The 23,389-nt window shown below is 41.0% G+C and overlaps 1 protein-coding gene across 1 annotated transcript; it reads right to left on the minus strand.

Annotated features, from left to right (window-relative positions):
* Nucleotides 1-139: 139 nt before the first annotated feature.
* ada (adenosine deaminase) lies at nucleotides 140-16,911 on the minus strand. Its single transcript, XM_069710942.1, has 11 exons — nucleotides 16,817-16,911; nucleotides 12,864-12,925; nucleotides 12,012-12,134; nucleotides 9,900-10,043; nucleotides 9,660-9,775; nucleotides 8,214-8,338; nucleotides 5,981-6,052; nucleotides 5,364-5,465; nucleotides 5,009-5,076; nucleotides 3,459-3,588; nucleotides 140-1,238 (listed from the first exon to the last, which is right to left on the minus strand). The coding sequence occupies exons 1-11, from the start codon at nucleotides 16,847-16,849 to the stop codon at nucleotides 1,134-1,136; spliced, it is 1,080 nt and encodes a 359-aa protein (XP_069567043.1). The 5' UTR covers nucleotides 16,850-16,911; the 3' UTR covers nucleotides 140-1,133.
* Between the last annotated feature and the right edge of the window lie 6,478 nt (nucleotides 16,912-23,389).

Below are 23,389 nucleotides of genomic sequence, written 5' to 3' on the forward strand. Positions count from 1 at the left end.
TTCAGCTTTTTCCAGAAACCATAAATATTACTGAATGCGAGCGTTTGCGTACACTAGCATGGCCCAACAGGAAGCCAGTGTTTACACCCCCACTCCCCCCCTCCGTCCTCGCCCCCCCCTCCGTGTTCCCATTTATCTCTTTGAGCAATAATGAAACAGCCGTTTTATCTGCAGATGTTTCTGCGATCTTTTCCTCATGTGCACGGCTTATTTATTACTCTTCAGGATCACCGACCTCACAAGCTGTTTATTATAAGGAAGTCCTTCGAAGAGAAAAAACAAGACAAATAAAAGAAGAGACGCACAGAAACATCATAATAGCTTCTTTTTTTTTATTATTATTATTATCATGGTCAGAGATGTTTTTCAGAAGTGTCATTAATGTGTTGGTTATAAATGGAAGTGATTTAGCTTTTTATATTTAGCTTGAAATATTTTGAATAAATACATACGTCAAAAGAATTGCGAGAGTAATGATCAAATGCATTAAAAAAAAACACAAGTCAGCTGTGGTTTATTTTTTTTGGATCGGTGTGGGTGACGGCAGTGCGCCCCCTTGCGGTCAAACGTAAAACTGCATATTTGGTATGGAGCTCGTTTCTGCACCTGATTTTTGTTTTCACCCTTTCAACCCGACAATGGATATTCACAGTAAACTATATATTTTCCCCGTAAGTTCTTCAGTTGGCCTCTTTTAATTTTTGTTTCCAGGCTGACAACATGCTGAAAATTGTTCATAAAGGCTGCGTTATTGTGCATGTGAAGTTTCCCTGATTCTCTTTATGACAAAAAAAAAAAAAAAATGTAAACATGATGTATGCAGAGTTTGGATGTGACTAAAAAAAACAAAAAAAACCACCCAATGCTCATATTTGTTGCACCTTTGCAGACGTTATCTCCTTCTCCAAAAAAAAACAAAAAAACAAAAGCCAGTTAAAGGTGTGCAGAATGAAACGGTACGTGAGGGTGAAAAGGCAGCAGCCATAATGATGAAACGGCATGTCTGATATTTGATCTATAGGCTTCGTGTCGGGTTACAAATAAGTAAAAAAAAAAAAAAAAAAAAAAATCGCATTGCATGGTGTCAGGTGGGGGAGGTTTTAAGATGACGTGCCGGTCGGAGGGGGCGGGGTTTAAAAGGAGGTGCTCTCCATCATCCCGTAGGCCTCGTACAGTCGCTGGAGGAGCTCCTTCTTCTCGGCGGCGGGCAGGAAGCACGACTCCGCCGAGCAGATGTTCTACGGAAAGACACGAGGGGTCAACGAAAGGTCGCACGGAGAAAAAGGTACGAATTTTTTTTTTTTTTTTTAAAGGGACAGTTCGAGACATTATTCGGAAATAAAAACAGAAGACGGCTGCCGGTCTACTATCAGCTGCTCAATTCATGCGCAAACAACTTTTTATTTTTTTAAGGAATACACTGTGCTCATTTTCAGGTTTTTGTTTTGTAATCACTCCATGACTTTTTCCATCATCTGCTTCCTTTTTTTTTTTTTTCTTCTTTTGAGCCCGAAGCTTCGTCCACAACGAGCCGTTTCAGCTCCCGTCTCTTTAAGGGCCCTTCCGGCCTCTGATTGGTCACCTTCCAGGAAGCTCCTCCTCCGAGCAGCAGCCAGTGCTTGAGGACTGTTTTGAACCTTTTCTTCATCCTTTTGCAGGTGCGAAAGGAAAACCTACATAACGGGTCACTCCTGCTTCTCTCATCCGTCCGCTGCGTTTTGTTGGGATACACCAGTTTCCAGCACGAATCGGATCCGGAAAAACGAGACGAACGGCAGCGAGCGATGTTTTGGTAAACATCACTCGTTTACTTAAGTTGGTGAGTATTTGTTATTGGCTGGTTTTGTGCCGAGCAGCTTGAACCAGCGACAGTTTGACCTCGATAAACAACCGAAGGCGGAAACTGCAGCCGACCGCTGATGTGAATGTTAATATCACGTGAAAAGCTATGAATAAACTAGACAAGTCAGACATCATGAATCTTTTAATTTGACTGAAACAACAAGGATTCAAATCAGGAAAAGTTCTTATTGATGTTGCACCTCTGCACCAGACGTTAGCTTAGCTTAGCATGAAGACAGCGGTGACTCCAAAAATAGAAAAGACACCGATTCTAACTTTGGTTAAACAAACAATATGTAGTTTAAGTCAGTAATTGTTTTGTTTTTTATTCTATTTTAGTTGTATATACTGTAATTTTTTTTTATATTTTACTACATCTATTCTTATTCTGTCGATTTTATTGCTTTTACTCGTTTCTAACCTATGAAACTGTCCATCCATCCATCATCCATCCATCCATCATCCATCCATCCATCATCCATCCATCCATCCATCTATCATCCATCCATCTATCATCCATCCATCCATCATCCATCCATTCATCATCCATCCATCCATCCATCCATCCATCCATCCATCTATATATTTATCCATCCATCCATCCATCCATCCATCCATCCATCCATCCATCTATCATCCATCCATCCATCATCCATCCATTCATCATCCATCCATCCATCTATATATTTATCCATCCATCCATCATCCATCCATCCATCCATCATCCATCCATTCATCATCCATCCATCCATCTATATATTTATCCATCCATCCATCCATCTATATATTTATCCATCCATCCATCCATCCATCATCCATCTATTTATCCATCCATCCATCCATCCATCTATCCATCATTTATCCATCCATCCATCCATCTATTTATCCATCCATCCATCCATCCATCCATCCATCCATCTTTCATCCATCCATCCATCCATCCATCCATCCATCCATCCATCCATCCATCCATCATCCATCCATCCATCTATATATTTATCCATCTATCCATCTATTTATCCATCCATCCATCCATCATCCATCCATCCATCCATCTATATATTTATCCATCCATCCATCCATCATCCATCCATCCTTCATCCATCCATCCATCCATCCATCCATCCATCATCCATCCATCCATCCATCTATCATCCATTCATCCATCCATCCATCCTCCATCCATCCATCCATCCATCCATCCATCCATCATCTATCATCCATCCATCCATCTATCCATCCATCCATCCATCCATCCATCCATCCATCTATCATCCATCCATCCATCCAATGTGCTTGTTTCTGAGCTTTATAGGTGACATGTTATCTTTAGACAGACAGATCAGCTGTTTCCTTCATATTTAGCGTACAAACTAAACCAACATTAATCTTTTCATCTCTCAGCAAAAAGCAAATCAATATTTCCAACTATTCCTTTAACGATCATTCGCTGAACTCCACATTCGAACCCCGAGGCGTGAATCACAACTCGCAAGGTTTAAAATTCAGCGTGCGGTGGAATATTTCTTTTGTTCCTGCTTATAATCACCAGCCGAGGAAAAAGCTCCTTTCAGACCACGTTGAAAACCTCCGATTATTCACGCGTTTGATCTCACCAGCCGTTTGAATTCCTCCTCGGTGAATCCCATGTGCGTGTGCGCGGTGGTGTAGTCGAGGTGCAGGGTGGAGTTGAGGATCAGAGGGTCGTCGGTGTTCAGGGAGTAGTTGGCCTTGTCCTCCCTGAACCTGCACGGACAAAACAAAACAGGGAAAACGAAAACCAACCAGTGCGTAAAAAAAAAAATCGAGTTTATATCAAGATTCCTCGAATTAAAATTTAGTTGGTGACGAAATTCTTCGAATTTGGTGTTTTCTAAAAATGTTCCCCTTAAAATTAGAGAGTTGAGATAAAAAGGTTTTCACAAAGCATCTTAAACCCTGAGGTGAAAAACTTTAGTTTAAAAAAAAATCCTTAAGCAGAGGAGGAAACTACCAAAGTACAGATAGATAATAGATAGATAGATAATAGATAAAAGATAGATAGATAGATAGATAGATAGATAGATAGATAGATAGATAGATAGATAGATAGATAGATAGATAGATAGATAGATAGATAGATAGATAGATAGATAGATAGATAGATAATAGATAAAAGATAGATAGATAGATAGATAGATAGACAGATAGACAGATAGATAGATAATAGATAAAAGATAGATAGATAGATAGATAGATAGATAGATAGATAGATAGATAGATAGATAGATAGATAGATAGATAGATAGATAATAGATAGATAGATAGATAGATAGATAGATAGATAGATAGATAGATAGAGAGAAGATAGATAGATAGATAGATAGATAGATAGATAGATAGATAGATAGATAGATAGATAGATAGATAGATAGATAGATAGATAGATAGATAGATAGATAGATAGATAGATAGATAGATAGATAGATAGATAGATAGATAGATAGATAGATAGATAGATAGATAGATAGATAGATAGATAGATAGAGAGGTTGTTAAGACTTTATTAATTTAGTCGTCACAGCAGCATAGAAACACAGTTAGGAAAAGAATAAGATGCAGACAATCAGAAAAAAAATTACAAATACAATAAATATGATAGATACAAATATTTTTTTTTATAAAAAGTAAGACTAATGAATAAATACACACAAACTATATACACAAAAAATAAATAAATACAACTTGTGATGGGAAAAAAAAAGAAGCTGAATGACGTTAATGAAACGCTACAAATTATAAATCGGCCAGAGGATGATATTTGCGATCGATGTTCATTCGAGACGTTCGCTAATATTTAGTAACCGGAAAACAAATAACAGCGTTTTCACGGTCTGGTATTGGAACGCAGTTCATTTCATTTCCACCGGAGGTCGCCGTCCATATCACAGAGAAGCATTCGTTTGGATCACATCTTTTCAAAGGAAGCGTCGCCTAGCAACGGGGTGGACCACACCTCCTCGCTGAGATAAAGGTTTCTGTCGTTTCCTTTGCTCCTGAGAAGTTTTCCTAAATCGCTCCTCGCTTAAAGCGTCTTTCTCCAAGTTAAAAAAAAAAAAAAAAAAGTTTTTGGTGAATGTGGAATAAAAAAAATAAAAAGAAAAGAAAGGAAAAAAAAGCAGCTCACGTGATGATGGGGTGTTTGGTGAAGTCTGGGTCGCAGGCACCTGTCAGCTTGCTGGAAATGGGACACAGCTGCAAACAGAACAGCTAATTACTGCAGGCCTCCACTAGGGGTCAGTGCATCACTGCTCCTACAGGCGACAGCTACTTATTAATGTGTCAGTCCACTTCAGCACTAAAAAATTAATTTCCTGTCTGCGATGATAAATATTAACAGAGTGTAACAACAAAATGGCAAAGCACATTTAATTTATTAGATAGCGGGAATATTAAAAAAAATAAAAAAAAATAAAAAATAGCAACATTTAATGACTTTTCCATTTCAGCTCTGTGATGAAGATGTTTGGACGGTCGGTTACCTCGAAGTGCATCTTCTGTTCCAGCAGCTTTTCGTACAGGACTCGGTCCTCCAGGGTTCTGTAACCGTGTCCGATCCGCTCGGCTTTCAGCACTTCTACGGCCTAAAATATCAGACAAAAAAAAAAAAAGCAAAACCCAACCCGTCCCACGCGTTACAGTATGTCAGCGGAGTCTACGAGCTATTTCTAGAGGCGCGTCCGACCGTCGACGCATAGCTGAGCTGTCTCAGTGAAGGATGGGCTGCTTGGAGAGAGGACACCTTATTTAGTCGGAGACACTGCGGGTTCTCCTCTGCAGAGGTTTGAGAGAAAGCAGCCGAGGTGGACGGCGAGAAAGTAATCACAGTATATGTGTGTGATATTAATTACTTTAATTGTTTTAGTTAAAGCACTCCCCAATTTGTTTTCTTTCAACGGTCCAAACGTGAAAAACATCTCCGTTCTTCTTGTTCGGTTTGGACCTCCGCCCTTCTCCGCTTCTATTGTCACACATATTTGTCCAGAAACGATTAACGCGCTCGCACGCCTCCGCCGCCCTCGGCTCGGGGGGGGGGGGGGGGGGGGGGGGGGGGGGGGTGTGTCTGGTGATGTTGTCGAGCGGCTGCAGCAGCTCTCACCTCCTTCACCACAGACGGCGGTCCGACCTCTCCTGCGTGAACCGTCCTGTGGATCCCGCAGCGCTCCGCTTCCTGAAATCAGAAATCAACAGGAAACGCGGCGCATTAGATGGAACAGCCAAACAGCTGGCTTTCACATCTGCAGCATCTACTGGTGAGGGAGAGGAGGGGAGTTGGGAAGTTTATGTTTTGAATTCGTCATAGTGGGAATCATCCCGCTGCTTTCTGTTTCAGCATTTTCAAACTTGAACGGACAAAGCGTGGGTTTGCTGAATCGGCACGCATGTATCTGTAGATCGCACGGTTATGAAGATAACCCTCAATATTAGCGCGGACTTTGCTCTGTCTGCTTCTGTTAATAATTGAAGAGAATTTTAATTTCATAGATATACAGTCACCTTTACTCCTCTGTGGAAAAAAAACAAAACTGTGCATAATGTGCTGCTGCAGTTGTATAACAATACTAATATTCAAAATAATATGATGTCTTGCTTCTCAAAAACAGCTGTTAGAAAAAAGTGCTTCACGCAGAACGAAAAGAAAATGCACAAACAAAACATAAAAAATATAAGTTTCCTTCGGAGGCTACATAAAGTACATCAACCTGTACACACATAAATACACACATGCAAAAAAAAAAAAAAGACCAAATTGAATAACGTCATAAAAAAAAATCACTTCAATTATTCAAACTGCATCACTGCGATATTGATGTTGGATAAAGAAGCGAGATAAAGAGCACTTGTGCAACATCAGCTAATACTACATTATCAGCTGCTTTAACTTTACGGACGGTTTGTGAATTATCGACCGAGACGACGAAAGAATGGAAAGAATTTCCTCTTTTGTTTCTTTTTTAAAGCCTGTTGTCGCGGTATGTTACTGTGAACCATCGTGAGGTTTGAACATTAACACATCTTTGTTTGCTGTTCAAACCCTGTAAGTGGTTCTATTGAGCAGGAGGGGGACAATAGATGACTAAAATACACTTAAAAAAAAAAATGTAATCACAGAATATCAAAAGAAATGATCGATATCAGATCCATACAAGACTGAAAAATGTACGAATTTACATGGATGCAAAAATCTGGATTTCTCCCCGCGCAGTAAACGCCGACCCGTCCTGCGTCCGTGCAACTAATCAATTTCAGGTAAAACGTGGAGCCGTGCGGGACACTAAGTGATTAATCTACCCCCTTCATTAAAGTCTGGCAGGCAAAACTGATTACTCAGCGTGGTGTGTTCTCTGAATTAATCCATACACGCCGGCTGAAATCTAAATTGGGTTTTTCTCAGAAGCTTCAGCACTCAAGAGGAATTTTGGTTTGGGAGTAGGTCATTAGGGTTGGTTTTTTTTATTAAAATCCCGTGTTAGTTAAATAAAGTAGATAAAAACTGTTCTGTGACAGCGAATACAAAATTATCTTTGTAGAAAAGAAGGCCGAAACCTTGTTGGCTTTATAAAAAAAAAAAGTAAAATATGTTGGCGTTTTGACCAAAACATTACAATTATGTCTGAGAACCATAATTATATAAAAAAAGGAGTCTCAAATCTTTCTGTACTGAGACTTATTTTTGAGCTAGCTGGAACTCTTGGAGCTCTTAAATCAACGCTGTAGACTTCGTTGCTTCTATCTTTTATTACATTTTGAAGTCTTAAAGCAGCACCATAACTTCTTCATTTTTTTTTTAATCTTTTTAATATAAACTCTGGATCTGAAATTCACTATTTAAATATATGAGTCTGGATACTCTCCATAGGGACTCATTTCCAGTCGTTGCATCCTACCAGGTATAAACCTTGGATTAATTTTGAAATTATTGAAGTAATATAAACTACTAGCTTTAGAAAAAAGAAATATTCAACTTTCCACACTGGTATCCGATTGGTCCGGTTGGTCCGCCCTTCGGAGTGGCTGCGCTAACCTTCATGCGACCGGCGATTCCGGACTGTAACCTGAAGCAGACTAAAGCAAGAGGTGGGCGGAGCCAGGTTAACGCTAGCCCGCTAACGTGCTGATGTAAGGGTGGTCTAATGTTTACCCATGGTCATTATCTTTGTTCGACATTTGCTTTTTTTTTTTTTTTTGGCGTGAACACAAATCGCGGGTATTTGGGCCGCTGGTTAGCCGACTTTTAATTACCGCTGTCGACGAGTTGTGTCTTCTATGCGAGGTTGACGCATTAATGTCCCCACCTTATTAAGTTGTGTACGATGTTTCAACATGCTCACCTCGTAGGCTCTCCTGTGATCCGGATTGGCTTCGCAGTTGAGTGACTCATCGCCTGCCAGGTCGACGGCGACCACGCCTTCGTGACGATATTTCTTGCACAACTCCACGACGTCCATAGACCAGCCTGCGGAGTTTAAAAACGTACGTGTATTACTACGCGGTTTGGTTCTGCCGACCGGAGGACGCGGACAGATGGTGATGTGACGATAGAATATAAATGCCACCGATCTACAGACATGCTAAACCCAAGACGACATGGAGAAACATGTGGTTGTGACTGTTGCTAGGCGATATGGACAAAATCAAATGCCACGATAGTTTTGACTAAATATTTTGATGTCAGTATCGCAACAATTGACTGGATATAAAAGTGTCCGTAGCTTCGAAAAAACGAGGCCGATGCCGAAGTAACTTAAGCTGCAATACCACCGAGCGCCACTAGAGGTCGAAAAGCCTCCACAGACTCCCAATCAACTTCTCTCATAAGATTCTTTTAGATTTTTTTGATAAATACTTATCAGTAATGTGGACGTAGTGAATAGCCGTCAATAGCTGACGTTTTGCAAAACGTGCCGATTAGCTTTCTTTATCGATCCTACTCTGACGTCTGTACAGTAAATATGAAACCGTGAGCTGGTTTCGCTTAAAGTTGGCTGAACCTTTGGACCGAGCGCAGCTGTTTTACGAGTCTCCTTCGCTGTCGCATCATATTCACAGTACAGTCTTTTCTAACCGTCTGCGGGAGGGCAATTAAAGTGCTTCCCCCAAAGGTCAAACTATCCCTTTAATTTTTATGTCGCTTCCTGACTTTTACGACTGCACGGAAAACAACCCATTTTTAGATTTTTAAAAAAAAACAAAACGCTAAAAATGTCTCCAGTCATCGGGGAAATGTTTTCGTGAGAGACGGAATAGAAAACATATGATGTGCAGATGTGAGTTTTGCCGGCGGGTGACGCAGGAAACGGCTGCATGGCGTCCAACAGACGTCTCTTCTTGCCGTCACCGCCGCTACCGACAGAAACTGCTCGCGTTACCGCGGTTACCGGTGCAGACTGTACACATCACGTCTTCAGTTTTAGATACAACGACCTGAAACTATCCCCAAAGAAACACGGTCGGGACTTTGTTCATATACGAAGTGAATTCGGGTCATTAATACCAGACTTGGTTCGCGTTTCGCCGAAAGTACCATTTTGCCTCCAAAAAAAACAAACAGTTTCTGCCGAAAGAAAATCACTAAATTTGGTAAATACGCGGTTTTCACCGTACGTCAACAATACGTGGCAAAGACGAGATCAAGAGTAGCGGAGGTCGGCGTACGTAGCGTATCTGCGGCGCTCCTGTTTATCGTCCAGAGAATAACCGAGACGGAAGACAGAACAGGGAGGGAACCGAATCTCACGGGGTTGTTTTGGCAGACAGAAGCGTGAACAGTTCATTACTTGGCATGTGGCGCATGCAGCATAGAATGGACCTGGCTTTGATATCGAAGGCCTTCTCGCCCTCGCCGAGGCCCTCGTTGACCAGGCGCACCACGTCGTCGGGGCTCAGGTCGCCTCTGACCAAAGACGACAACAACAACACAACAACAACAACAACAACAAAATACAAAACACGTGAGCACGACTTTGGTTTGACTTCAAGTTGCAGTTATTAGAGACGAAAAAGAAAAAAAAACGTACTCTTTCTGGTTCCATGGAATCGGATCCACTTTGCAGTTAGCGAGGAAATGTGGGCTGTATCTGACCTCGACATAAATCACTCCCTCCTTGGCCTTGTCCTCGACGAACTCGTAGGCTATCCTCTTTATGGCTTCCTCGTCTCCGCTGGAAAGAAAAGAAAAGAAAACGGAGAACGGTTTCGGTTCTGATCGACTTATCTCAGCGATAACAAATACTCGCACCAATCTATCGTCTGAACTTTAACGGCTTTTAAGAAATGAGCAACGTAAGCGTTTACTCAGTGTTACTGATGTGAGACACACGGTGTCCTTTTTTTTTTAATCTGTCATTTACTTTTTTCTAAAGCAGTATGATAATAACTCCAAAACTGTTTGATGTGTACTCGGCCTTGACTTTATCTTTCAAATTAAAATCAATTAATAGAAGTTTTACTGATGAGTGTTGAGATTCATAATAGATAGTATACTTTATGTTTGCTTCTGTAAAAAACAGATCTAAAAACCGACTTTGTAAGCGTGGCTTTAAGTTTTATGCGTTTCATCTATTCAATTTTTTTTTAAATTGCCTTTTGTCTATCTAATTAATTCAAACATCAATTCATTTCATTTAGAATATTTTATCATGACTTTTTTTTTGCTATTTTCACTTTTCTGGTGCATTTATTGATGTAAGTTGTGTGAAAATAGAATTTGATTGAGCAGAGAACGATGACATTTGTTATATACGATTAGACTTGGAAATATTTTCTGTTAATTTGACATTTCAAATCAAACCAATGAATTGATTAATTAAGGAAATAATTCATTTCGTTGCAGTCCCGTGGCGTAATGCTGGACAGATTCTGCCCCACCTCCGGTAACTTTCAGACGGTCCCTAAGCTTGTTTATGATTACCTGTTTACATCCAACACACGTCTGTCTGTTTTGCCCTCACGATATTTAATATTGTGTGAAAATATTGGCCGGAATCGCTTCGGACGTGACGGAGAACAAACGCGGCTTCCAGCAATTACAAAGAACGTGAACGCTCATCGCACAGAGGCGGCCTGTTGTTCACCAGTGTCCTCTCATTAACCCCCCCACCCCACCACCACCACCACCACCACCACCACCACCCCAAACACACACACTGAAACACACACACACACACACACACACACACACACACACACACACACACACACACACACACACACACACACACACACACACACACACACACACACGACCACTTCACACAACAATTATACACCAGCTAAACTCAGCCAGCAACTTCCGTACGTTGTTGAAGCTGCTTTGCACCACGAGGCTTTCAGGAGCACCGGGAACTCCAGAAGGCTCCATTCAGCTCAACCGAGAGCCGCTACAGACCAGCATTGTTGAAAGCTTTTTTTTTTTTTTTTTTTCTTTTTACGGCCATTGAGTACCTGAAAGAATGTGTGTTTAGTTTTTATGGTCTTCGCTAAACAGTTCGGGCCTTTTTTTAATTTTTTTTATGCTGCACTACTAAATATAAGAGCGAGTGACAGCGGAAAAGAACCACCGAACACAACTTCTCTCTCGGTTTTGGTTACCGGGGAGAAACTCGATGCCGATTTAATGATGTGTTCCTGTTCAGCAGGTCTGGCACTTAAACCTTCTCTGTCGGTAGGGTGGTTGCTGAGGGCCCGACTACTTCCTGAAGTAGTAAACGCATTACATAAGAGTCCACTGGTGCAACCGGTTCTTAGTCCTACACCCCCCGTGTGTTGCAATGGATACAGAGATCTCACTGACAAGAAGTTGTAATATTTTGAGAGCACAATATGAAGGAATTTCATAACTTGTTGTGTAATCGCAATATTACACTCATGCAACGTTGGTTTTTAAAAGACATCGAATGCATCACAGCAGTGGCAGCTACCGACAGAGTGGGTGAACTTTGACCCTCGCTGTAAACATGTCCTGTTAATGACGTGGACCCTGACTCTTCATAGCTCAGATCGCTGCAGCATCCCCCGCCCTCCGCCGAGTCGGCGGAAAATAACAAAATGACGATGACACTTTAAATTATTTAAAAAGGGGAGGAGAAGGAGGAGGTGGGGGGAGGGGGGGGGCTGTCGGCAGCACTTACGCAACCACGTGCATGTACTCCTCGAACTTGCCCAGGAAGCCGGTGAGGGTGGTGGGCTGGAGGAGAATGATCCTCTGCTTCAGGTCCTCGGCGCTGTCGGCAGGCAGACTGATGCTGCGTCTCCTGGAGGGGAAAGAGGAAGCAGCTCGAGGACGCCGGTTCAATTTCAAAACTCAAAGTATAAATCCTGTCTACGTGTTTTCACTCTGCCGCGACGAGAGAGTTGAACGGCGGTTTGTCGTTTGTGTGACGTGTTAAAGATAACGATCACTTTTTAGCCTGTTTTTTTTTTTTTTAATTTATCATTATATTTGGAAAATGCAAAAACACGTTGTTTTTTTTATTTAAGACCTCAACTGATACTTTTTTTTTTTTTTTTTTTTTAATGTGACACCGGTATTTTTAGAGGTAAAGCTGCTCTAATCTTTATCTTTAATGCTGCAAGGAGAGTCTTATAATTCTATAAGCAGATTACAAGTAAAATTAAAAATCTTACTTAAGTATGTGAGTATTATCAGCAAAATGTGCTTAAAGTATGAAAAGTAAAAGTACACACTGTGTCTGTGTTTTACTGTGATACGCATGATGTCTTTGGATTAATATTTGGTGTAACTGATGTGTAAATCTCTAGTTTATTCTTCGGTAACGCATCATCTCCGTCCCGTGAGAACCGCGTATAGAGAAAAAAAAAAAAAAGTCAACAAGCTCACAAAGACACTTGTGTTTTTCCAGCTTTGTGACATTTTGTGAGTTTTCAATTCAATTCAGAAGAAGGATCAAGTTGTTGTTGTTTTTTTTTTCTTCCTCCTTGTTTCTGTTCTGTAAGAACAACGTGTCTCCACGTCGACTTACTCGGCGACATCGAAGATCGTCTGCACCCTGATGGCTCCGTCGAGGTGGACGTGCAGCTCAACCTGCAGACGACATGAATGACGAATCGGTCAAATTAAAGAAAAAAAAAATAAAGACGAATGAGTCTGCTTGAGTTTAAAAGAAGAACAGAATGATTTGGGTGTTATGTATATATATATATATATATATATAAAAATTAAAATTAAAAAAAGGAGCAGCAGTAGGAGAGCGGCGGCGGCGGCGGGGTTGCAAGTTCAGCGTTTTGGCTGCGGCCTGTCGTGAATGCAGCGAACGCGTGACTGAGCAGCGAGCGGTGAAAATGCCGACGGCTGCCAGAGAAGAGGTCAGAGAAGAAAAAGTGCCCCCCCCCCTCCCCGACCCACCCATTCTCCCCCATACCCCCTCCTCCCCCCCTCGCACCGAGAGCCAGGATTTATCCAGGCACATGACGCTGATAAATCGCCGCTCCTCCTTTCGACAGCTGAGGCCTCTCGGTTTTGACAGCAGACGTTCAAGCGAACAATTATTTATTTATTTTTCTCCCTTGCCGGAGACATTTAATCCGAATCGATCACTGGGAGGAAAGAAGGAAACGAGCCAGAAGAGCGGTTTGTGGACATCAGCCCTTACATGAAGCCCTTTAATGTGCACTGCAGGCAGCAGCTGACCTCCATTTTCCACAATGACTCTTTAGTTCGATCTTCTCTCGCGTCTCGTGATTTGATTCCACTTCAATATTTCCTTGTTATGCGGAATCGGATTCCTTTAAGATCAAGTAGTGGGAACCGACGTCTTCTTTTATTTCATCTGCGAGTTCATTGGTTTGACGAAGGCGGGGCCTCAGCTGGAAACGATGACGTAATGTATCTCAATAAGGATTCAGGATCATAAAACCATCTGATGGGTTTTGTGGGATGTTTGATAGCTGTCAATCAAATCTGATCAAACCACACAAACATAGTCCTTTTTTTTTTTTTTTTTGGACACCTGCTTATTTAGTCATCGCTATTTAATATTATTTGTACACATGCTCGTACATGAACGGCACTTCTTGTTCTGACTGGATGTGAAGCTGAAACGATTAGCCGATTATTGTAAACATCATCAGCAACTTTTTGGATAGTCGGGCAGTCGTTAACTCCAGATAGGCTCCGCCTACAGGTGTACAAGTGGGAGGAGTCAATGTTTTTGTTTTTACAAGTTTTATATCACTGTAAAATAAATATCTTTAGTTTTTTTTTTTGTATTTCCTGATAACAATCTGTTGGAAAAATGTCTGATTAATCAAGAAAATAACACGTAACCATTAATATTAACAGATAATTGCAGCTCCAATTGTGACCAACTTTTATAGAGAGTGAAAGCAGAGTGTCCATCCGTGTCCAAAAAAAAAGAAGAAACAGGGATCAGATGTTTCTGTCCAAATGTTTACAACAAGAATGTGTCACAGTTTTTTGTTTTCCATCTTTCTGCCTTTCAGGTTATTCGTCCAGGTTGTTTCCTGCGTTACTCCCTCCAGCCACTAGAGGTCCACAGTCCGTCTTTGGACCCGTTGTTTTGACTTCAGTCCCTGTGTTCCTAATGTTGCACTTGTGTACCAACGCTCACTATTTTCAGTGCATAAAAAAAAAAAGATGTCTAAAACACTTTCCACCCTAAATGGTCGCCATCTTATGTTTTGTAGCAGGAAGGGGGCGTGGCCACCGAGGAAGTCGATCGTGATCTACGCGTGATCTGTTTCGGTGGTTGAGCTTTCAAATGAAATAATTTTCATCTTAATTCAAGTTATTGTTGAGCAATTTTTCGAAAAAGTTTGACAGTTTGTTGAAGTACTGTTGTGACTTTTTATATTTAACTTTTTGGGGGGACTTTTTCCAGCTTTATTGCCCAGTTTTAAAACACGTGTTAGAAAAAGTAAAAAGGGTCAATAGTAACCTGTAGCGTTTTATATTTCACAAGTAGACGTTGCAACACTGATTGTGACTGCGTGTTATGTATTATCAAGATTGTTCAAGTGTCTGCGGTGCGTCGGAGCTGTTTACAGACAGGGAACAGCTGCTTAACCCATCTTTGAGTTCAGGAAATCCTGATACAGTACTTTTCACTGGCAGTTCTTGCAGTACATTGTGGTGTACTTGCATAACGGTCGTGCTGATTTGATCTATGCGGTAAACTATGGAACAATATGTGACCGTTGCGCAAGAAAGCGACTCATGATCATCGCTGATGTTCAATGTCTGAAGCCAAATAGGAAGTCGATGTAAAAAAGTAAAAGCTCTCTGGACATCGTCTGTTTTATTAGTTTGTTTATTAATATAATCCAGCTGTACGAGATTGAAACCAGAACAAACTGCTTTCTTTTCTTTTTTTTATTACGAAACGATAAATCGATCAATGAAGAAAACGTTCGTCAGATTGATCAACAGTGAAAATAATAATCACCACAACTCCTTTATAACCATTTTCTACTTCGTATTGTGATGGTAAAGTCAATATTTTGAGGGTTTTGGACTGTTGGTTCAATAAAACAAGACATTTAAAGATGTCACCTCAACATTTTTCACTTTTAGATATTTTACACCAAATTATAGATGAAAATAACTTACACTTGGGTCAGATTTATCTTTTTATTTATGTGCATATTTGTCCATGTACTTCTATTTTTTTTTGTCCATATTCGTCTTTTAATAATGTTAATCTGATACAGTCGTACCAGAGTTGAAACCTAAGACGTAGTAGAAGCAGAGTCAAGTCAGGCGCTTTCAAATTTGTATCTTTAGTCATAAAATTCATTAATTTATCAATATTTTAATGATTAATAAGTTAATCAACAAGAACAAATATGATGTTGGATGTAGAGATGAAGCAAAATCCTGACTTGTTATCGATTAATGAAGTAAATGATCAGTATATTGATCGATAATAAAAAATTTAAAAAAATACTGATTAGTTCCAGCCCTGCAGATAATTCCCACTTTATCGCGTAGCAACAAAGAGTCACTGCAGTGAAGCAATGTCTCAGCGTAACGAAGCGACCCCGGACGATGATACCCCGCCCTCCCCCTCCTCCCTCCTCCCTCCCCTCCCTCTATCGGTGGTATCGAATCTACAACAACATATTAATATGTAATGAGGTTATGGCTGCCAGCACTCCCCGAGTACACTCTTGGTGTACTTCTAAGATCTTGTGTATATGTGTGTGTGTGTGTGTGTGTGTGTGTGTGTGTGTGTGTGTGTGTGTGTGTGTGTGTGTGTGTGTGTGTGTGTCTTTCCAGTCATTTTCTTCTTATCACCATGAGCGTAGACCAGGTACATGTTCAGTCAGCATCAAGAACTCAAAGTGCAATCATGAGAAGAATTGTTAATGCCCGTGAGCCCTCGAAACTACATGAACAAATATAATAGGAAAGATTAAAAGTTGATAGGGAGGGTTCATCCACACAGGCAGGCATTAAACATCTGAATTACCCTGCAGAAGAAGCAAAGTTCAGACGCCAGCCCTTTTGTTGTTGGTGTTGGTGTTCTGCAGCAGCGTAATAATAGAAATTTATGAAAGAAGCTTGCTCAGCAAAAATCTGGTTCCAGTCATGCAACAAGTGAGACTTTGAATGGTTGTTTTAGAGCAGCTTAGTCAAACGGCGAGGATCTTCTTCCTCGTTTGAATGAGGTTATCATGCTAAGGAAACAGGAAGTGTTAAAAGGTCTTTCTGCAAATTTGTATGTTTTGTGTCGTTGCTGTTGTTGTGTTTTTCTTTTTTGTTGTGCGACTTCCCAAACAGAGCGCTCGTAGGTTACCGTGCGTAAAAAAAAACCCACAAAAAAACACCAAAGTTGCGCGTGTCAATAATCCACTCCAATCGGTCCCTTTTTAAAAAAAAAAAAAAAAAAGAAAAGAAGAAGACCACGACAAAAGATGCATGCTCGTGCTACGGTGCGCCGGCTGATGGACGTACCTTCGGCTTGTTGAACACCACTTCTTCGGTCATGATGGAGAGCGCGCGGGTGCCGGTGAGTCTGCTGGTCCGCGGAGGGACGGAGGGAGCGTGGGAGGGAGCTGAAGCCTGTCGCGGCTCGCCCGGCCGTTATATGTCCGACTCGTGGGGGCACGCCTCCCTTTCTTTTTTTTTCTTCTCTCCCTTTCTCTCTTTGTTAAACGCCGACGGAGAAAAACAACAACAAATCACACCGCTGTAAAAGTTGTGTTATCACGAGACGACAAAGTGCAAGGCTGTGGCGCGTAAACACGCTGCACCCGACGGGAGGTGGAAGGATTAACGGCAGCGGCTTAGTCCCATGTGAGGGCTTTGCAGCAGGCTAATTAATGCTATCAAACGGGGTTCCGAAATAGAGCGTGTTAGGTAGCCTGCTCATTAAATAGACTCTCAAAATAAAAAATAAAAAAAAGAGAAAAAGAGCAGTCCTTTCACACGGGACATGAGTTTAAATATACCTATAACATTAAAGAGATTTTTTTTTTATTTATTTATTTTTTTTACCTCCAAATACTCCTTAATGAAAGGCACGAGCTATTTTGGTTCCAGCTGATTGGTTAGGATCTGTTCACCCTGACCGATGGACACGTGCGGTCTCCAGAGGCATTAAACCATCAGAGGGATCGACTGCGGTGTGATTATATATATATAAAAACAACATTACATCAGTAAATTAACGATACAAGGAGATATGGCATAAACATAAGGTTTTTTTTGAGACTAGTTAAAAGCCAAGTGTGTATGGCACGTTGAAGGGCTCTTAATTTGAAATGTGGACAGGAAGTTGCGCCATTTCGTAGCCACACCTGGTGACTTAAGCAGCAGGTAAGCCGAGTTGTGGAATTATTTGAGAGGAGCATCAAATTAGCAGCTCCGGACATGTTTATGAATACGATGTTTACTGTGTTAGGTGGTGTCAGCTGACGCGAACGTTACACAAACAAACTTTTCGTCCGACTCGGTTCTTGTTCCTTTTTAAAAAAATTATTATTATTATTTGCTCTTTTTGAGACAGGCTGCCACTACTGTAAGTTTAATGTAATGTAACTTTGACTATGGATGTAAAACTAAAAAAAATTTAAAACTGAAAGTTCAAGATTTGAGCTTGAACTTTTCAAAACACAACAATGTATTTAAATTAAAAGAATTTGTGTGAGAAAAGTTTTTTCAACTCGAATATCATTTTGATTCAATTCTGAAATTATTTCGAATACATTTTTTTTATTTACAATAAAAAAAATTCTTGGGAATCTTTTCCGTCCCGGGGAGAACTGGAAACAGGTCAGCGTTTGGTGAATCGAACCCCCGAATGCAGTTTATCATTATGATTGACTGTTGTTATTATTAATAATCTGGCATCAGGAGTCCAAACAGCTGTTGACAGTTCAAAATGTCCAACTTGTGTTTTCGGTCTGCTTTGGCAGCAGATTTCACATTTTACCCACCAAACTGTCGTGTCCATGAAAACGACCACATCAGCATCTCTGCCTGTCACGAGGGATCATTTTCTATCCCGCTTCCCACTTTGAATTCCCAGAAGTCTGCTGTTTGCTGACCAAGAAAACCTTAAAGTGACTGTTTGGCTTTTTTTTTTTTTTAAAGTGTCTCTTTAGCAGAAGTTTTGAAACCCCCCCACACCCTCCCCTCAGTGTCCCAGTGAACGGAAAATGTTCATAAGATTAATCTTTTTCTTTATCTTCAAGGTCGCGGTTATATTTTGGACATTTTACACAGTCAGATATCGGTTCCACTTCCTCTGCTGAGGCTTTTGAGTTTCCTGCTTTCAACCCGTTTTGGGCCAGACGAAGAACTTTGTGCACGAAGCTGAAAAATGAGATATGAACAGCTGCAGTGGCACGTTTTTTTTTTTTTTCCCCAAAAGATCTGCTGGTCTTTTTCTTTGGAGTGACTGATGATACTATTCTGGTGTGCAGGTTTATTTGCAGCTGAAGTGTCTTTTCTCTTGTCTTTGCTAATCGGCACCACCTAGTGGTTGCAGAACATATAACGCCTGCAATGTTTTATCCATTTTTTTTTTTTTTTTGTCTGGATTCAGAAAATGGCAAGAAATGATTATTTCTGTCTTCTTTTGTTTTTTGTCTGTCTGGCTGCTTCCCTTCTATTTTAGTCGTCTGTTCAAAACAAGTGTCCGTTACCTTCATTAGAGTGCAAATTCAGTCTTTTAATGAAGATAATTTTAATGCAAACTGAAGTGAAACAGACAAGGGAAATTGGGGACAAGGAACGTGAATTTTGATACCAATTTTTCTAAAAGTTTTCTATCTTTCAACATAAATAAGCCAGTAAATTTACGTCCTCTGTGGTCCTTTTACTTTAAAGTTATCATGTGCTGAACCCTTCTGGTCCGAGCTGTCCGCTAACATCTGCAGGTGTTACATTACCAGTCTTTCTGCTGAGCTAACGGTCTCCAGGCTTTTTATTCACCTTCTCATTGAACTCTGCGCGATCGTGAATACAAACACTCCCCTCCCCCCTCCCAAAAAAAAGGTCAAACTTTTCCTTTAAGACTGGATCCAACCAGGCAGTGTTGTTTTTCTGTTGTGACTGACAGACCTCAACAATGACAAAAATACACCTATTTTTTTTTAAACTATGGTTCCTTTTAACCGCTACAGATAATTTCCTCCAGATTTTAGAAGCTCGCTTGCAGATTTCAGCCCATTTATTTTTACACCTGTGCTCCTCCTACTGCGACAAAATGTCTCGAAGAGGTCACGCAGAGGTCACACGGTGTGTAAAATAACGGACAGTCGCACCGTCGTGTGACAACTTTATGCGCGAGCTGTTTATCACCGCAGCCACGGTAACACGGTTCACTGCTGAGGTCTGGCAGCTGTAATGAAATGCAAACTTGTTCAGCCTTTTTTTAATCTTAATTTGGCCACCAGAGGTCTCTTCAACCACATTTTTAGAAATCCTCAGTGCAGTGTCAGGTTTAAGTAGCAAGTGCCATGTGAACTGTGTTTTTGGAACCCTTCACACGGTCTTGCAGGACTCCCAAGTGAAAGAAAAAATGAAATATCAAAGCTTCAGTCCAAGATATATTCATTCTATTGTATTATTTTGTACTTGTAAGTGTATTTTAATGCTTTTAAATGTTGAACTTTTACTTTTCTACTTACTTTTTCAGCTGCTGCTGGTTTATTTGGAGGTTCAACAGCAGACAGCCGAAGGAAAATTCAAGAATTCAGCTTTTTGTCAACTACGCTCCAAAGATGTGGAACAAACTAGCTGTTAGATATTAAGGGAAGCTGCTGAGTTAATACTTTTAAAAGAAAGCTTGAACTAGTGCGCCTTTAAAATGCATATTGCTTATCATATATTTAAACCCTATTTGTGTTTATTTTTTGTGCATTTTATCTGTTTCTTATGCATCTCATTTCTTTTCTATAATTTTTAAATGTTCCTTTATATCTGTTTTTATGTGAAACACTGCGTGTCATTATCTTGCTGTGAAGCACTTTGAGCTGCATTTCCTGTACAAAAGGTGCTAAAAAAATATATAGTTTATTATTATTATTATTATTATTGACAGTATCATTAATCACAGGAAAGAGAATATGAATGCATCATTCCACCACTTATACAGTATAAATTTTATAAAAAGTTATTTTGGAGGACAACTTGGCGACAACAACAAAAACCAAAAACATTGTAAGTCTATAAAACTGTCCTTGTCTTAAATCTTTTTAAACAAGTCATCATCAGAGTCCATATTAAACTCACATTACACACGTGAACGCAGTGAAAATCTTTGAACCCCAAAAAACGTTCTCCAAACACTGTGAAAAAGTTATAGCGGCTCTCTTTCGGACATGTTTTCCAAACTTACCGGTGGGAAAGCGACGGCACATCCCGACTTCTCCCACAACGTTGGCAACTGCAGCTTCATGCCATCACTGAACCGTTTCACCTCCAATTCGGCTCCGGAGAACCGTGACGCGTCGGACGCCGTTTATCTCGGTGGTTCGGTCGTTATAAAAGTCCTCTCTCCGTTCTCGCAGTGTTGTTTAGTTGCTGGGAATTAATTACAATATTTCACATGAAGAGAATCAGGTCTGTGATGCTTTTCCTCTTTAACATTCCCACAGTGTTGTTTCATTTTATTCCCAGTAGATGGCAGCACTAAATTCTGCTCTGCATTTTGTCTTTTACTTTTGTTTTTGTTGTTTGCTTCGGATCTTTGCACCTGTCTGCAGGCCAGGCTTTATATCTTCCCTCCCACCTGAACTTACAGCAACTATCTCGGCCAATAACACCGATGCTAGGAAGTGGTCGTCCTCGTGAACGGAGTCCTTGTTTCCGTATTTATTTGTTTCTGATTTATTTTTAGTAACCCGGAGCCAGGAATGGATGTGTTGTTGGTTGTTGGTTTAGGTGTGTCAACAAACGCCACAGGATATTTTTTCACTCCCGTGTTCCTGCAAATCGGCTCTCCTCAAACACCTTCTGAACCCAAAGACAGACTGAAAAAAAAAAATTAATAAGTGACCAGAATCAAGGACGGTGAGATTGCAGTACAGTATGTGCGAGTCGGGTTTGTTTGTTTGTTTAGCATAATGTTACTCACAGTGTGTCAGTGGGCTTTATGGAGCGGAAAAGTACACCCATAATGCTAAATACGAACATCAGCATGTCATGTGATTATACTAGTATGTTGCTGTTGAGCAGATTTACACACGTTTGCTGGTTTATTTGGTGTACTGGGCTAAAACTAGCCCGTTTAATCCAACAGTCTCTGCTATAAATACGACCTTCATGAGTTCTAATGGTTTCGGTCGAAACTATATGAGCGAGGTGTTGAATCAACTGTCTGGTCTTTTTTTGGAGGATGTAGTTTGTTGAGCTGTATTGAATTATACAATATTTGGACTGTTTCTGCAATTTACCCAAAATTCACACGGCTAAGCCACGCCCCTTCGAGGGATTGTTGGGCGTCGACCTCGGGTAACTATCGTGGCGGCCTTTAAACGACAGGCATCGACCGCCATAACGTCGTATTTCGTGCGCCAGAAGTCCTCCAACGCCGCCATTGTTGGAACGACTTCACGTTATCGCAGAGCCTCCCCCTACTGGTCACTTTAAAAACTTTTTAAGTTTAAAGTTTAAGTTGCGTTTACATTTTGTCTTAATGCCTTTTCTGTAAACCTCTTGCCCAATGTTATCAGACCCAAATCCACTGCGTTGATATCTGGGTCTGGTCATTGCTTCCCACTGGTCGTAGATCTCCGGTTAATTTTGAAACTACCGGAGCAGCGTTAACCGGACCCTATGCACGGAAACCGTCCAAAACTCTTAACGCCGCTGGAGCTACATTTAGAAAAAAAAACTTCAACGTCATCAGACTTACCCAAACCCGCTGCTCACTGATTGGTTCGCCCGTCAGAGTGGCTGAGCAAATCTTAATGCTAGCAGGGTTTCCAGACTATAATCCCACCAAAAAAACTAAATACAGTCAGTTTAATTTAGCCTGCCCTCATTCATGTGAAGAAGTGAAAACAAAACAACAAGAATCATCTTAATTTATTGAGAGTAATATTATTGCGTTCGTTTGGACGACTTCGGCAGCTTGGTTGTAACATTTAGCATCATGAATGCTGGTAAATGAAATCCCATCAAGAGTTGGCTACATATTTTCACAACCAGCTCACCTGGTGGAGGTTCATTGGAAGAGGCGGTGTTGGGCGGAGAGTTGACGGACCGGACCGACCGATCCTTTATACGTACGGTATTCTGAGATTTCACCCTTCACCTGTTAACTACCAAACAGTCCCATTTTCAGCAGCATGATTTCAGCTGTAGCCAAACTGACACGTGAAGGCAGCGGAGACTTCGGCGCCCGTTGGTCATTCGTGATGTTGTGCAGCCGGTTGTTGTTTCTAACCTTCGCTCGCATCCGTCAAACGCGGCTGTCGCGACGAGTGGGTGCGAATGAGCTGGTCTTCCCCCTCCCCGCCCCCCCGTCCCGTCCCCCGTCCCTCCTCCCCCTCCCATGTACGTCAAGAGGTTGACCTTTCGGTCGGGACGATGTCCTTATCGCCCGCTCTGCGTGTTCCTGTGGCAACACGGTGGGACTTTCACACGTCGAGCGGGAATGTCGGGAATCCGGCTGTAATTTTCAGGGAAAAACATTTTTGGCGACAGCTCGAGAAAATCTGTGTTGGAAGAGCCCCTGGATATATATATATATGTGTGTGTGTGTGTGTGTGTGTGTGTGTGTGTGTGTGTGTGTGTGTGTGTGTGTGTGTGTGTGTGTGTGTGTGTGTGTGGCTAACTCAATAATTATATTAAATATTCCTTTTTCTCTGATATAGTTTCCATTTTTGGTTTTTCAATTCAGCTTGAGGACCTTCTGGGCCTTTTTCTTTTTTTTTTCTGTGGAATCTTGGTAATTGCTGTATTTAGTCTCTGGCTGAGGGGTGTGTTTGGCAGAATTAAATCATGTCTCATTTCCTTATTTGGGATATATTTAAACCACTTATTGCACTTTAAGCTGCACATTACGTCATTTAA

This window comes from Brachyistius frenatus, unplaced genomic scaffold, assembly GCF_029030835.1.
Source record: "Brachyistius frenatus isolate BFR_SWC_R1_liver_20210118 unplaced genomic scaffold, ASM2903083v1 Contig_95, whole genome shotgun sequence".
Taxonomy (NCBI): Eukaryota; Metazoa; Chordata; class Actinopteri; family Embiotocidae; genus Brachyistius; species Brachyistius frenatus.